General features: G+C 37.9%; 1 protein-coding gene across 1 annotated transcript; it reads right to left on the reverse strand.

Annotated features, from left to right (window-relative positions):
• Window positions 1–2,825: 2,825 nt before the first annotated feature.
• On the reverse strand, window positions 2,826–16,419 carry LOC125236292 (apolipoprotein D-like). Its single transcript, XM_048143027.1, has 6 exons — window positions 16,128–16,419; window positions 9,787–9,941; window positions 8,660–8,727; window positions 8,175–8,326; window positions 7,663–7,840; window positions 2,826–3,492 (listed from the first exon to the last, which is right to left on the reverse strand). Exons 1-6 carry the CDS (start codon window positions 16,242–16,244, stop codon window positions 3,359–3,361), a joined length of 804 nt encoding a protein of 267 aa, XP_047998984.1. The 5' UTR covers window positions 16,245–16,419; the 3' UTR covers window positions 2,826–3,358.

The raw sequence follows: 16,419 nt of genomic DNA on the forward strand, positions 1-16,419 counted from the left end.
ATGTTGACAATCAATCTCATGACCGTCTCGCTCATACCAATCCTATCCTATATTTGAACGAGTGCGACCGAAACATGATTTTTGAATGTCTAAAATCTTATTGGTAGAACATTGTCGAAAACCCGCTTTTTCCATAAAGTGGTGGCGCGACGTCAAGTGGGTGATAGGCGTACGAGCAAGTACGCGTTGGATGGTCGACTACTATGCACAGCGGTTTTTACGCGTACTTACGGTGACACGTCGTCGAGCCATAAGTACGCATACCTGGCCCCGTAGCCGAATGGCATTTCTCCGACGCCAAACGAAAACGAAACGTAGGCCGGCTCTGTTGCGCCAATACGCAAGAGCGATAGGGATAGATATCTACTAGCGTTTCGTTTCGTGAGCGTTTGTGCCATTCGGCTACGCACCCTGCTCGTATCGTACGTTTATCACCCACTTCAGACTGCGTTTCGATCGGCGTTTAGCGACAATGATTATCAGCTCGGCTTCATAGCTTTACGAACCTTAGCTCGGACCATCGAATATGAAACTTATAAACTTCTTTATACCCTTGTGTATACTTATATAACTTATAAAGTTCTTTATACACAAGGGTATAAAGAAGTTTATAACCAGGTGCTCCATGACACCATTGCACCAATCTGTCGCCAGCACTGCTACACTTCAACGGCCAAGTCACACAACATCCATACTAATATTATAAATGGGAAAGTGTGTGTGTCTGTTTGTTTGTCCATCTTTCACGGCAAAACGGAGCGACGTATTGACGTGATTTTTTAAGTGGAGATAGTTGAAGGGATGGAGAGTGACATAGGCTACTTTTTGTCTCTTTTTATATCCCCCCACTTCCTTAGAATGGAGGATGGAAGTTTGTGGAGAGATTTTCGAATTTAACGCGAGCGAAGCAGCGGGCAAAGGCTAGTTAACTATAATAATAAAGAAATCGCAGTAAGGAACTTTATGTAGATTTCATTACTTTTTAGAGATAAACAAGCAGCTCCATCGAGACGGCTATTTTTTACAGAATGTTTTTGGTGGGATATACATTGTCTTAGTCCGTTTTCACATTATCCGATCCGATATCGGCTGTCGGAAGGATTTAAATGGAAAAAATCCAAGATAGCGCCTATATTGTATGGGGTATAAGTCCTACATCCGATATCGGATCGGATAATGTGAAAACGCATTTAGTCTCATTAATTATTACTTAAAACTCATTATTTTCCATGTCCATATGCTCCAATAAATATAATAGGAGAAAAAAGAAGTTTGCTGAGAACTATAGATAACAGAAGAGGGAAAATGCTTGGGCACCTGATACGACACGACGAATTCATTAAAAACATAATAGAAGGGAGAATTGAGGCAAGAAGGCAAAGGGGGAGACCAAGGAGAGCGTATATGACCCAAATAAAGGAAAAAATCAACGTTGTGTCGTATCAGGAAGTCAAAAGGAAGGCAGAAGACCGGCACGCATGGAAGTTGCTCCACCGACAAGAGTCCAACTCTTAAATGATTGATGATGAATTATTACTTATGTCAGAGTTTCACTAATTATTTATTTTTATTCATTTATTATCTCAGTTTAGGTTTATACGAGTATAATACTTATAAAAATATATTACCAAAACAATACAAACTATCATTAATTTATTATAAAAACGTAAACCAAAGTGCCACGCCTAGTCGGCCAGTGCATGGCCTACGCTGCCGATGGTTAGGGTGCTCGGAGTGACATACTCGTACAAGAAACGCTGAACTATCCGCGTTGTGTCCAAGACGAAGCCTGACCGACGAAGCTAGCAAGTATCTCTACATGTTAGCTGAAATACTGTCAAACCATTCACTGTGATTACTCAGATTATTATAAGCAAAATGATCTTCAAATGAACTTTCTGGACAATTGAGATGCATGGGCGCAGTCGAAACCAGCTCGTTCCTTCAACCGAGTCCCGTTGAAAATCGGAAAGATTATTTTCCTTAGCACATTTAATGTTTACAAATTGGATTCGCCTTCTGTCACCTAAACTGGTAAATTTATGTATGAGGTCATTGGTAATACAATTATTAATTTATACAGTTATTAATTCTGTATCCCTACTCGCATTGCTGCTGCGATTCTAAAATATTTAATATCCATATTATGAATATTCAATAAATCATACAATGACATTTGTGATGTGACATGGATGTCACATCTGTTGGCACAATGATTGCGTTTTGTTGAACGTATTTGAGTTCAACATGTAGGTTTATTATCACTAAGTATATTATATTAATGAACAACGAAACGGATGTGACATTTTCCTAGTCCACCAACGTCATCTAGTCATTTTATTTGGCAATAATTAGACAACATGCGAACAAACTTAGCCAGCGAAGCGATCACAACTACGTCGAGGCCGACCAAAAAATATAATTTGTAAAAATTGTGTTTTGAGCCAATATTTTGATATTAAAATAAAGTTTTTTGATAGTTATTCATAGTATAATATACAAACAAGTAAAGATATGGGTGAAAATATGTTTTTTTCCACTCCCGGGTTACGAAACAACGCCATCTAGTTTTAAAGCAAAAACTAAGCTTTTTTCAGGGGTACGCTTTTTTGTATGGGCTATATCAGTCTAGTATTAAATGGTCCTTGCTTTAAACTATGTCCATGTTGGTTCTTTGGTCTTAGTATAGTAAGGTATAAGTTGAAACAATACTTTATTGTACATACACAGTTGTTGAAACATACAGACCGAACGCACTAGGCAATCTAGGCATACAGTCAACCAATTGGAACCCTAGGCCCTAGGCCTAGGTTGTAGAGACAACCATGTCAAAATGACAAGCAGTAAGAGATTTCTTACAATCTGATTTATAACGTCACTAACTCACTATGACATAGTTACATAGCCTAGGGTTCCAATTGGCTGTCTGTACTCGTTTGAGGCACATCTGAATGGCTTAAAATATTGAGTATTTAGTTACAACTATATATCTGACCCATATTCGGTGTTCTGAGCTTAGATTTGTGTTAAAAAATCTAACGTACTGGGATCACGATACCTAATACACTCAAACTTCTAATGTAAGTTGTCTAGCTAATTCATTTGTTATAAAGGCTATGGTATCTATGCAATAAGCGACGTCTGACCTGGCAGGCAAGCATGGTCGTGTGATAAATGATATAACGTCAGGCCGTCCCTATCGTACTTACAAATAGTGCGAAAAGGACGGCCTGCCGTCATATCGTTTATCGCGCGACCATGCTATTGTGATTCTGACCACCTCAGTGATTATTTTGTACTAAAACCAGACGCCAAGCAAACTGCGCTTATATTAGCAGACATAGCCCCACAAGTTTGTTCAAGGCATCCACTCGGCGTCAGCGTCGTAGTTCCTGGCGCCGCCGGCAGGTGTCTCTGTTAGGTCTTCCTTGCTACTCGCTACCTTGTGGTACACCTTCTTGCCGGCTTCTACCACGTATTCGACTCCGTCGGCTGAAAGAATAAACAATTTCTTAGTCATAAGGCTCAACAGATTGTTGGGTGCTGGATCAAACATTGGCAGTTCGGTATAAAAAAAAAACTTGAAAAAATGTCTTCCAGAAAAATGCTATATGTAGTCACAAGAATGGTTAGGACTGGTGTCATCACCACAGAAACCTCTGTAAATCCGGAATGCCTACATCATGTGTTGCTAAGCCAGGAAAAAAAATTTAAAGAGGAATTTGACTTGACAGTGATTGCTGCCGGTTATAGAGGCGGCACCCGGCGCGATAAGATATCAATTTAGGTACCTTCTGATTAGGGTTGCCAACCGTACTATATAATATAGTACTGTACTATATTTTGGCCCAGCGTACTATATTCTATATGAAAGATATATAGTACGCAAAAGTACTATATTTTTGGGGTCCTTGCCAGTGGCGAATTTACACTAGGATCAAACCGTCAGGGGCGGCGTTTTTATAATGAAAAAAATTTCGCGCTCGCTACGCTCGCACTTTCATTTCTGTTTGACCTCCATTGTACATTTCATTACTTCATTCTGACATGGAATGATTACAGTTACAAATATATAGAGCCACCTTTGTTTGCAAACATTTGTATTTTTTCAACGATAATCCGCCTTTGGAATTCTCTCCCCCTCTCTATTCGACAAGCCCCAAGCAAACTCGTTTTCAAACGACTGCTCCGCAAGCATCTTCTGGCAGAAGAATTCAAATAATGTTCACCATCATATATATGTAATTATATATATTAGTCTATCTTTATATAAATTTATATAAGTATTAGTATTCAACCTGAGTTTAGTAAATTTATGTTTGATGTCACGATTATATTTGTCTCTGTTAGCTATTATTTCTCCTGCGCCAACATATATGTCTCTGTTTAACCCAATGGTTGACTGGTAGAGAATGCCTTTTGGCATTAAGTCCGCCATTTGTACATGTTTCTTTAGTTGTGCAATAAAGTTTAAATAAATAAAAATAAATAAACGATATATTATTATCGACATTTCTTAAGGGGATTCTCTACTCCGATGAGCTTCGATTTGAATCCATTGGTATTATGAATATTATGATAGTTTCTAAAGCCTATCATATTAATAGCATCGTCTTTAAGCAAACTAGTATCCCATAATTACTTAACAGCTCATTGATTCTGTGATATTAAGCATCAAAGTTGAACTATTCTAGGACCAAAACTGGTTCTTTGGTCAAAACTTTTGCCTTAATTAGTTTAAAATTAAAATCGCTCTTGCATTTTTAGAAATTTCTAGATTTCATGTGTAAGACCCTTCACCAAAACAAAATTTCCAAAAATGTTTTTAAGACAATGTCAAAGTTCGTAAAAAAATAAGTACATAATATTTTTTTTTTTTTCAAAATATGGGTCTTACAAATAGGGTGTTCTGCCTTTTCATAGAACTATTTTTGGCCGAGTTTAATTTGCCAACCAACATTTCGCCGAAGTTTCATTTTAACAATTAACGTGTCGTTTAGCAACTTTTTGTATGGCAACTTTTTGTATGGCAACTTTTCAATTGGTAGAATTATTGTACCTAAAGCAGATTATTAAAATCCATCTAAACTTTTGGCAGACTTGTCATTTGTCAAATGTTTCACTTGCTCAAATAAATTTTGGACAAATAACGTTTCGCAACGAAAGATTAGGCAAGTTACAAATAATTTCTAACATCATCCACAACTAGTTGTATATTCCGCCAAGTACAACAATCGACAACATGACAGTTTGCTAGTACCCTAACAAATCATTTTTTTCCACTTTTTATTTTGCCACTTTGTTGGCGTGATTGATACACATATTGGTACCAAATTTCAGCTTTCTAGTGCTAACGGTTACTGAGATTATCCGCGGACGGACGGACGGAGACAGACGTGGCGAAACTATAAGGGTTCCTTGTTAACTACAGAACCCTAAAAAGGCTAAATGTTAAGTTAATGTTAAATGTTAATTCCGCGAAAATTGAGTTGAGAAGTGATAATATATTCGGCCGTACAATTGTCGACGATAAAATAAGAGAACCAATACAACACAAAACTTCTCAAAAATCGATGAAAACCGAGTGAAGCCCCTGTGTGTCTGAAAGTGGGCAGAAAAAACGATTTCTACGACTCGGTTATTGATTATCAGTACCGTACTATATTTTATTTCGGTGTACTATATTTTATAGATGGAATTTCCTAAAATACTATATTTCCCTAAAAAAAAGTTGGCAACCCTACTTCTGATTGGTCTTATGTTGTTTTGTTAAATATCGTATAAGGTAGAGCGGGACAAATCCCGACTGCGGGGCAAATGTAACTGGTCCATTTTTTCCATGTTTTACAATGTTTGTATTATTAAATCTTAAGAGTGTCCACCGGTTATATATGGTAGGCGTGTTCAGTGGATACATGTAGAACTCAACAATAGTGTAATAATGGAAAAAATGAATCAGTTACAATTGCGCCCCAGTCGAGATTTGCCCCACTGTACCTTACCAACATAGCTACCCTACCTACGCTATTTCTATCGACCCCTAGCGTCCTATAGTTAGATTTGATATCATTGCAGATGCAGACTGACTATTCAATTCAATCTTTTGATATAAAAATAACTAATGGAGCCTACTTAGCACCTGTCGGAAATGACGATATAAATAAATAGATCGCTGAACGTCATTATCTACCATAAATGGAAATGAAGATTATACAAAGCCGGAAATACTTTATCATACTTAGATTTGTCTCGTGCGTGACGCGTCACAACAAAACGTGTTCGTACATTCAACACGGTGTGATTCACTGTATGAATAAGTCGGAGCATATTATATAATACACAAAGCGCAAGAAGAATGAACACAAACAACTACATCGACTCAAGTACCTACTCTGGGTACATAGCCAAATACACAATAGTATTTTATACAATCGTGATATAATACAAAGCTTTTCAGTCGAGTACCATGTTTAGGCCACGAAGCTTGCTGAGTGGCCTAATAGTACGGTACGAGAGTGAAAAGCTTAATTATATCACTATTGTATACCTACAATACTTTTTCTATGAGTCATCATCTTCATCATCAATGGACAAAAATATCATCATTCAAGTTAAAATTAATGTTAATAGCGTCGTTCACCGTTGTATCAACATCGAATTACCTGGCAACCAATTGTTTATAATACCCGTCTCCACAGGTGGTAAATCATCTTTATTACTAGATTCACCTACTTTTATCAATTTTAAAGCAGTTAATTTGACTTTATTCAAGGTCAAGTAACTTTACCCACTAGTGGATAAAATGCGTTTTTACCCGCTGGTAATAAAGGACAAAACACGTGTTTCCGAGCTAGTGAGGGGAAAACGAATTTTTACCACCTGTGGAACTACTGGAAGCAGTGATAAACGCATTTTTTGCGTTGTAGTTTCCTCGCTATAATGAGGGGAAAAGTTTTGTGTTACACTCGGGTGCAAATGTATTTTACTTCTCGTGTGTTAAAAAACTCGCAAGTTTAGGATTCTATTCTCGAACCACTCGCTTCGCTCGTGGTTCAACTATAGAATCCTTTCACTTGCTTGTTTTTCAATTCGACACTCGGCGTTAAAATACAACTTTGCCCCCTTGTATAACAAATAACTATTTCAAAGTGAGCATTTACACAAAGATTAGTTGTAGATTCCTATTGTATTTTAATATAGCTTGAAGGAAGTGGATCACACCAAAACAGCTTGTTACTCACTTAAATATGATTATCACGTCATTGTTAGATGCTTATACCTACTAGTACCTATATACCTACTTAATTCTTAGAAACTGATGACTCGGCCCTTTTAGGTAGTCGGCGGGTGCCTACATAAGATGACAGTCTTACGGACAGCCTCGCCGATGATGTGTTGTGTGATACACAATATTGATGTTGATGCCTTCTGTGGTGCCGTTGATATGCTTCCGACAGTTTACTTGTAAGTTGCTGGTGATTAAAGATTAAATCTTACCTATGACGCCGCCAGTCTTCCGGACAGCCTCGCCGATGTTGTGTGATGAGAACGTATCAGGCTCAATATTGATGTTGACGCCCTCTGTGGTGACGTTGATATGCTTCCGACAGTTTACTTGTAGGTAAGTTGCTGGTGATTAATAAAATAAAGATTAAATTTTACCTATGACGCCTCCAGTCTTCCGCACAGCTTCGCCGATGTTGTGCGATGAGAACGTATCAGGCTCAATATTGATGTTGACGCCTTCGGTGGTACCGTTGATGTGCTTCGGGCAGTTAGACTGCGAGATTATTGACAGGTCGTATGGGCTGACGTTGAATGAGGACAGTTTGGAGCGTAGCTGTGGACAAAACATGAAAATTGAGATAAGGAAAGGCATTGATGCGTGAACTAATAGCAAAAGTAACGGTGTGGTGAAAATGTCCTTAGCGATCGAACCTATATGGCAGATATTACTGGACCGACTGTCGGTGTCGAGTAATGGCCGCCAACTAATAAACTACCCAGACGGTAGTCAGACCACGTCGGACCGTCCCTCTGGCGTTTAGGCGACAAGGACGCACTGACGCAAGAACCCTATCGAGATGTAGATCCTGTCGAGCTAAAGAGCCAGTAACGACAACAAAATAAATAGTTAATACACCCCTGGCTATTATATGTGGATGAACACTAACCTTATCAACGTACATCCTGTCGAGCTCCTTAGTGCGGGAGAGGATGGTAGCTGACCGGCGGTGGCCGAATAGGATGCTCTGGCAAGTGAAGATGGCGGCATACGTATCGTAGTCAGTCGCAAGGACCACATAGCTAGCGGAGCCGGCAACACCTGCAAACAATAGTAAGTTGAATCGGAGAGCACATGATGCATGGGTACGACAAGAAAATACGTTGTGGAAAGAAAAAACACTTTGTATCCACCCAAGATTGACCTTCAGAGTCGAAAGGAACATAAATGCCTGATCTGACCGATTCGGGATTTATAATAACGTAATCTGGCCCCGTAGCTGAATGGCATTTCTCCGACACGAAACGAAAACGAAACGCCGCGAAAACTAGTCTGGCTCTGTCGCGCCAATACGCACGAGCGATAGAGATAGATATCTACTAACGTTTCGTTTCGTGAGCGTTTGTGCCATTCGGCTACGCACCCTGAACTTACTAAGAGGGAAGCGCACTTTCATCCGCGCGGGTACTGCGGGGTCGGGCACGGTTAGCACGCCAGTGTATCTGAAAATATACATCGCGTAAGTAGTTAGTTTTCTGTGGATTTGTATTCATATTCATTAGTCTCTGCGGAAAGAGAAGAATCGTGAAATGTATGGGAGCCAATGAAGCCAACTCTCTTTTTACACACACTCTAACGGCCCAGCCACGACATTGGTCTAAGCGCGACAGCGGTGAGCGGCAGGCATACGTGCGAATGAAAAGTCCCATCGCTTTGTCTCGCTCTAATGTATGGCCGCCGCTCACCGCTGCCGCGCTTAGACCAATGTCGTGGCTGAGCCGTAAAATACCTAGTAGAGTCTGTTCGGAAAGTCAAAAGTCGTGGAATGTATTGGACCCCACACATTTCACGACTCTTGACTTTCCGAACAGACTCTAGTTATGGTAGGTTAAAATACCCAAATGTATACCTATATTCAATCCTCTTTGCAGGCTACTGAAACACAACTACAACCTTCATCGAATTAACTTTTTATAGGCTAAATATTGTCTGTTTCGTGATGCACTGTCTATATGTTTATGTCAGTCAGCAGCGTGGTCAGCAGTGTTGTTGTTGATTCATATAGAATCGGGCTTGATGCGGTGGTATGCAAAAAAAGTTATTTCTCGAATGACTGAGTATGTGGTGGTAAAATGCCTACGGATGTAATGACTGAAAGTATGTGTATAGAAGAACTAAAAAAAATTTATTTTATTATTATAAATGGGCTTACTCTTGGCCACAGACTAGCCAAAGGCAAGACGTGGCCTGCGATGGAGTGAGCTCGCCCAGAAGATGCCTGTTCACTCTTGATTTGAAGGTTGCCGGGTTATATGAGCTCGGAAATATAGCCGCCGGCAAGGAATTCCACTCCTTGGCAGTGCGCATAAGAAAAGAAGAAGCAAAGCGCTTCGTGCGGATTCGTGGAATATCTACCAAGTAAGGATGGAGACCGGCCGTGCGTCTAAGAGTCCGATGGTAGAATGGGGATGGTGGAGCTCGTGTAGCTCTTGAGCACACTCCCCGAAGTGCATAATAAAAAGTGTATAAAACACCGACAGACTGGCGACTGGCGAATTTACCTGTAGTCATGCTTCAGCGGCGTAAGCCCCAACACCAAATGCTGGGAAACCTGTTCAAGCTCATAAGTGCCGGGCTCTGAAGTCCTGGTGAAGTTGTATGTGATGCAGCTGGAGCCGGTGGAAGTCTTCTGGATGACGTACCACACGCCGAGGAGCTGGAACGAGAAGTAAGTCATTTTCTGTCTTTCGGGGCTAATAAATTTATAGATAGATAGATAGAATACTCTTTATTGGCACACCTCAGCAAAAGATACTGAAAAAATATACAGTGGAGACAAACAAATGATTATAAATAGAGATAAAAAAAACCAAATAAAAAAACATAATCAAAAAGAGTAGGTAGTAGGTAGTTATACCAACGCTAACTAGCACTGTTTGCTTTAATCCCATTACTATGGATATCCATCTATTTGCTTTATATTATCCATACTTATCTATTACATGTACAGCTTCTACATGAAATAGAGCTGTGGCGTTCGTTTTAAAAGCTAAGTATCTTATTACCATTAGGTACAGTCAACCAATTAGAATCCTAGGCCACTCTAGAACCCTGTCATATTGACACCATGCTTTATTTGCTATAGCAGTCACTTTGACTTTTAATGTGAAAAGGTTCTACAGTGGCCTAGGATTCAGATTGGTTGACTGTACACTATGTAGTAATACGTAGGTAAGTATTTGTACCTATACACATACAAGGATGAGTAACCAACTAAGTAATAGCTAGGTAACACTAAAAAAGTAAAAAACCGGCCAAGAGCGTGTCGGGCCACGCTCAGTGTAGGGTTCCGTAGTTTTTCGTATATTTCTCAAAAACTACTGAACCTATCAAGTTCAAAACAATTTTCCTAGAAAGTCTTTATAAAGTTCTACATTTGTGATTTTTTTCATATTTTTTAAACATATGGTTCAAAAGTTAGAGGGGGGGGGGACGCACTTTTTTTACCTTTAGGAGCGATTATTTCCGAAAATATTAATATTATCAAAAAACGATCTTAGTAAACCCTTATTCATTTTTAAATACCTATCCAACAATATAGAGTCTGGCTAGCCAAATATTGTTGACAGATATTTCCTTGTGGTATCACCAATTGTCTATGGTTTAAAAAAAAGGCTAAAAGTCTGCTGTCAATTTATGTCACTTATTCAAATTGTTCGCGGGTTATTAAGGGTAAATCTTAAATATTATAACAATGACGATACCAAGCGAGGTCCGCAATTTGCTGTTTAAGATAATAAATAATTACAACCAAGAGCGAAGTCGACGTGAAGCGGCATATAATGAAAAACTGCAATGTTTACAAGTCGTAAACAATATTGTAGGTTGGTGCTCTATTAATATTTTGATACTTTAAGTACTAGTTCTAACATTTGCCTATAACTTTGATTAAGTATGTGAATATAATAAAACTTAAATCTCATAAACAGGAAAAGAGTGTAAAGACAAGGAGAAACTCGAAGCTCTGGAAAGCATTAATAAAATAAAAATATTGGAACGTAACGACTTACGAAAAACCAATATTTAGAAGAAATCAGTGAAGTGACTGGTCAGTAGTAATTTGATATAAAAATATAAAAAATAAAATAAATAATATAATTTAGCCTATATACGTTCCACTGCTGGGCACAGGCCTCCTCTCATGTCTGAGAGGGCTCGGGCTATATAGTCTCCACGCTAGCCCAATGCGGGTTGGAGACTTCACATAAATCTTTGAATTTCTTCGCTGATGTATGCAGGTTTCCTCACGATGTTCTCCTTCACCGTAAAGCTAGTGGTACATATTAAATGATATTTCGTACGTAAGTTCCGAAAAACTCATTGATACGAGCCAGGATTTGAACAGGCACTTTTAATTTTTTCATCCATTCCCCATTACTACTTGTAATACACGTTAATTATTAATATTTAAATGCCAATAACCATCGTAAAACTTTTAGGTTAATACGTCAAATGCTAACAGATTTTGTCAAATTTCTGTACATATATTAGAAATTTCTATTGATTTTCAATATAAGTGTGCACAGAAAACAAAAATATTTTCTAGTATCAAAACTATATCTCCTACTATACCAAGTGTGACCAGCCCTAGATTTTTTGAATTTCCCGCCAAAAGTTGGGGCAATATTTCATTAGCCACACTCTATCACATGTTGGGGTTGGAATGAAAAAAAAAATATCAGCCCCCACTTTACATGTAGGGGGGGTACCCTAATAAAACATTTTTTTCATTTTTTATTTTTGCACTTTGTTGGCGTGATTGATATACATATTGGTACCAAATTTCAGCATTCTAGTGCTAACGGTTACTGAGATTATCCGCGGACGGACGGACGGACGGACGGACGTTCGCTAGTTTGCAGGTGGGTACAGCGACATCTAACGAAAAATGTGGACATCAAAAAATACTTATACATTTTACGAAAACAAGTCATTGCCCAGTTTGCGGGGGTAACAGTGACATCTAGCGAACGACAGCGAACAACTCTATCGTTGAGTTTCCTAAACATATCCTAAGTACATTGGGTTTCTCAACAATAAATAAATAAATAAAATTCACTTTTTCTTTTGACTGAAAACACCGTGTTGATAACCTCTCTTTCCCTCCCTTTCTTCCCTTGGCTTCTGGCTGGCTTCCTAAACTTTGACGAGCCATAACATAATATTAAAAATGTAGGGGCTAAGTTTTGATTCCCATAGAAAAATTGAATTACGCGCCATTTCCAGTGCCAAGTTTCGATTGATCGTCATAGTTGACAGACGTCAAAAATACAACGTTACCTCTTTAGTTTTCTAACAGATGGCGTTAGTTATACAAAATAGTAAACGATGTTTTCTTACTCCTTAGAGTCCTAACAGATGGCGTTAGTAGTACAATATTGAACACAAAACTGAGATTTGATTTTTTTTTAAATGACAATAAAATAATATTTTTTTACAGATATGAAATCTAGATATGAATATAAATTACTATGTTTAAGCACAACTTCATAGGCGTGATAGTTTTTTCAAAAAATGTACCACAAGGTTCGGAACTTTGTCGACTATAGGAGGGCTTCGCTACCGCTCGCCCTGATAAGTAGGATACTGAAATCTTCTTTCTTCGTTGAGCCATCACAGCTAACTTTAACTTACAAACGGTCTTAAGCACCTACACTTCTGAAGGCGCTTAAGTCATTTTTGCTAATAAAAAAAAACCACAACGTTCTATGAACATTGGTCAAGTGCGAGTCGGTTTTCAACTTTTCCATACAAAGAACTCATGAGCGCCTGAACGACTATGATGGCAAAGTTAACGTTTCGAACTTTCAAGACTTTACGTATATATCTCGGAAACGATAAGAGATAGAGCAAAATGGACTTCAGATTTGGGCTTTCGGTGGCACAAATTCTATGTTTTCGTCAACAGACACCTTTTTTTGGACCGATTTGAATAAAATTTTGCTCAGTCAATTTATAAACGGTCTTAAGCGCCTCCTTTTTAGTAGGAACTTAAGTCATTTTGTACAAATGAAAAAAAAATTGAACAAGTTCTAAAAAGAAAAAGACAGAAATGAATTTCTTTATACCTGTCCAACTCGATTACACAATTTTAAGACGTTTAGTAACTACTTGCAGCGGCAGTGAGTGAAATTCGTAATCTGAGTTTTTTCTCTTAAGTCCGAATTACGCTTGACTGTAGATTTCTAATAGGTTTTCCTGTAATCTACATGGAGAGGGCTATCTCGTGTATTTTTTTGAAAATTTTACGCTAAGTAGTTTCGGAGATAAGGGGGGGAATGGTCATTTTTTGCTTATTTTCTTAAATTATTTCTAAATTACCAAAACAAAAAATATAAAAAAAATATATTTCAGATGCTGATAAAATGCTCTTTCATTTGATATGTAACACAATATAGTTTTAATAACTTTGATTTTTAATTTTCAATTTTACCCCCCAAAAGTGACCCCTGTGATTAAATTTCATTTAATTAAATTACATTTCCGTCTTTGGGCCACAGGTTTACATACGTGTGCCAAATTTCAAGTAAATCGGTCCAGTAGTTTCGGAGAAATCGGCTGTGACAGAGGGACAGACAGACACGCGAGTGATCCTATAAGGGTTCCGTTTTTCCTCTTTGAGGTACGGAACCCTAAAAATAGGAGTCTTATTTTAAGTAAGTAAGTAAGACATTTTTAAGTAAGTAAGTGAGACATACCTACATAAGAAGGTCAATGAACGATAGACGAAAGTTGGGAGGATATCCAATGATTCCTTGTAATGTTTTTTTTACCAAGTTATCTATTAGTTGCGTAAATGTTAATATTGTTATAGTGCTGATCAAATAATATTTATTATCATTTCCAGTTTATATTTTAATAATAACATCTTGGAAACTACTCGAGCCAAAGATTACGCGCCTTTTTAGGGTTCCGTAGTCAACTAGAAATCCTTAGGCCGTTTTCACACTATCCGATCCGATATCGGATGTCGGAAGGATTGCAATAGAAAAAATCCAAGATGGCGCCTGTAATGTATGGGATATCGGTCCGACATCCGATATCGGATCGGATAATGTGAAAACGCACTTATAGTTTCTTAAGAGATTCTAAGAAATTTATTTTGTACTTGATGGGTTGAACAGATTTTGAAAAAATGTCGGAAACTACAGAACCCTACACTGAGCGTAGCCGGACACGCTCTTGGATCAGTCGTTACATTAGTACGAGTATTGTGTTATTTCTTTTCATTCTTGAATATTAAATATTTAGAGTTGAGCAGCCCTCAACTCTGGAATGGAAATTATGGAAGGTACATAATATAATATAAATTCAACCATCCAAGTTCGTATCAGTGTTCAGACAATGCATTTTTTATGCACACGATCAATAAGACACGCCTAAATTCGAACAGTTGAATAATATACGTCCATAATATCGACAGATAGGGCCGTCTATTGATAACGGACAAAGCAAACTTGACCTCAGTGTCATTTTCTGGTCCAGATAAGGATGACTCACACTGTGCCGTTAACTTCGTCTTAAATGTGTGACTTTCCTTGTGAATGGACCTTTATGCTAACCATGCAGGCTCTTTTTATTTATTTATTTAATCTTTATTGCACAAAAGAAAATCTTGCAGTACAAAAGGCGGACTTAATGCTTTAAGGCATTCTCTACCAGTCAACCTCAAGGCTAAGCAGAGAGACTGACTTTTTATAAGAATTTCTGTTGGAATATCTTATCACATGTAAAAAATGTGGACCTTTCTGTGATGGAAGTTCTTGGAAGCGTTAATCTTTGAGTTACTTACTGGGGAGATAATATATGACGGTTGTCTTTTAAAAGACTTTCACTGTGTTATCGTTTTTGGATGTGTTCATTTTGGTATAATAACGTCGAGTCGATAAGCTTTTTATTTTTTAAAAAGCTTAACAAAAATCATTTTAAATAAGGATTAGGTAATCAAAGTATTTAGCTAAAATAGCCCTATACTTAACCTTTTATTAATTTAAAATCTCAGAATCCAATGTGAGACTTGGGGGCGTTTTCTTAATTTCGAGCGCCCGTTTAATAGTCTAGTCTCGTTTAAAAATTGGGAATATAGTAGTTTTGAATCTAATTGACCACTCGTTTTCCATTCTATTAGTAGAATTTAAGATATTATTGGATTAATTATGAAATCGAGCGCTCGAAATGTAGGTAACAACTGGCTGTAGGTATGATCTGCTGGTGCATCACATCTTAGCTACGATTAAATCGGAGAGCTTCTTAAAATACATGTTTACTAAGTGATGCAGTACCTATTGTTTTGTATTATGAAATTCGTGATACAAGAACAAAAAGTTAGAAGTGGCAGTACTTATTTGTTGTCTCGTCTCTGTAGCGCCACCCAGCGTTAGTTGTTAGTTTTTTGTCAACGTTTTATATAATTTATCACATCACACAATAGACGCCTATTGACTTTTGTATATTGCTATATCTGTCGTGTCATTGGGACATTCACTCTTTGATAGAGTAGGTTAGTGTTCTCTATTTCTAAGAATAAGTAGGCAAATACTTATAGTTAAGTAGGTATTTCTATTTAAACTGCGCGGATCGACTGTTGACCCTTTTGTTTACTGTTTAAAATTATTACGAATACAAAAGTTATTGATAGTTATGTAGCTTGTAGGCGAGTGTGTAATTATCCTTTAACATAGCTGTGTAAAAAGCAAATCATTATGCAGGTCATTAATATTTTATCTATTAATCGTACCTATAGGTCATAAAAGTAATAAAATTACCTATTCACTGAATGTTCATAAACTAAATTTATTATGCCACTATAAAACTTATATGTTTCATTTTAGTTGTTACTGACCTTGTTCATTTCAAATCCTGGCATAGGTTCAACCACGGGACACTTCCCCAAGTGCATCGTATGAGCCGCTGCACCACCACACAGGGCTACCACCAACAATCCCCAATACATCTTCATTCTTGATATCACCGACAAATCCCACAATCTTACACCGTCGAACGTTTTCGAAATTCAAATTCAAAACGTTCAAAACAAACGACTATCACAGACGAAACGTCTTCGAAATTCGAATTTAGAACGTTCGAAACATACGACGATCGCGAGCCGGCTCAACGGACTGACTGGATCGGTC

This window comes from Leguminivora glycinivorella, chromosome 19 (genome assembly GCF_023078275.1).
Source record: "Leguminivora glycinivorella isolate SPB_JAAS2020 chromosome 19, LegGlyc_1.1, whole genome shotgun sequence".
NCBI lineage: Eukaryota > Metazoa > Arthropoda > Insecta > Lepidoptera > Tortricidae > Leguminivora > Leguminivora glycinivorella.

Coding starts and splice junctions, on each gene's coding strand:
- LOC125236292 (XM_048143027.1), bottom strand. CDS start 16,244: ATGAAGATGTATTGGGGATTGTTGGTGGTAGCCCTGTGTGGTGGTGCA. Junction 8,728..9,786: donor CCGCTGAAGCATGACTACAG/GTAAATTCGCCA, acceptor GTATATTTTCAG/ATACACTGGCGTGCTAACCG. Junction 8,327..8,659: donor GAAAGTGCGCTTCCCTCTTA/GTAAGTTCAGGG, acceptor TATTGTTTGCAG/GTGTTGCCGGCTCCGCTAGC.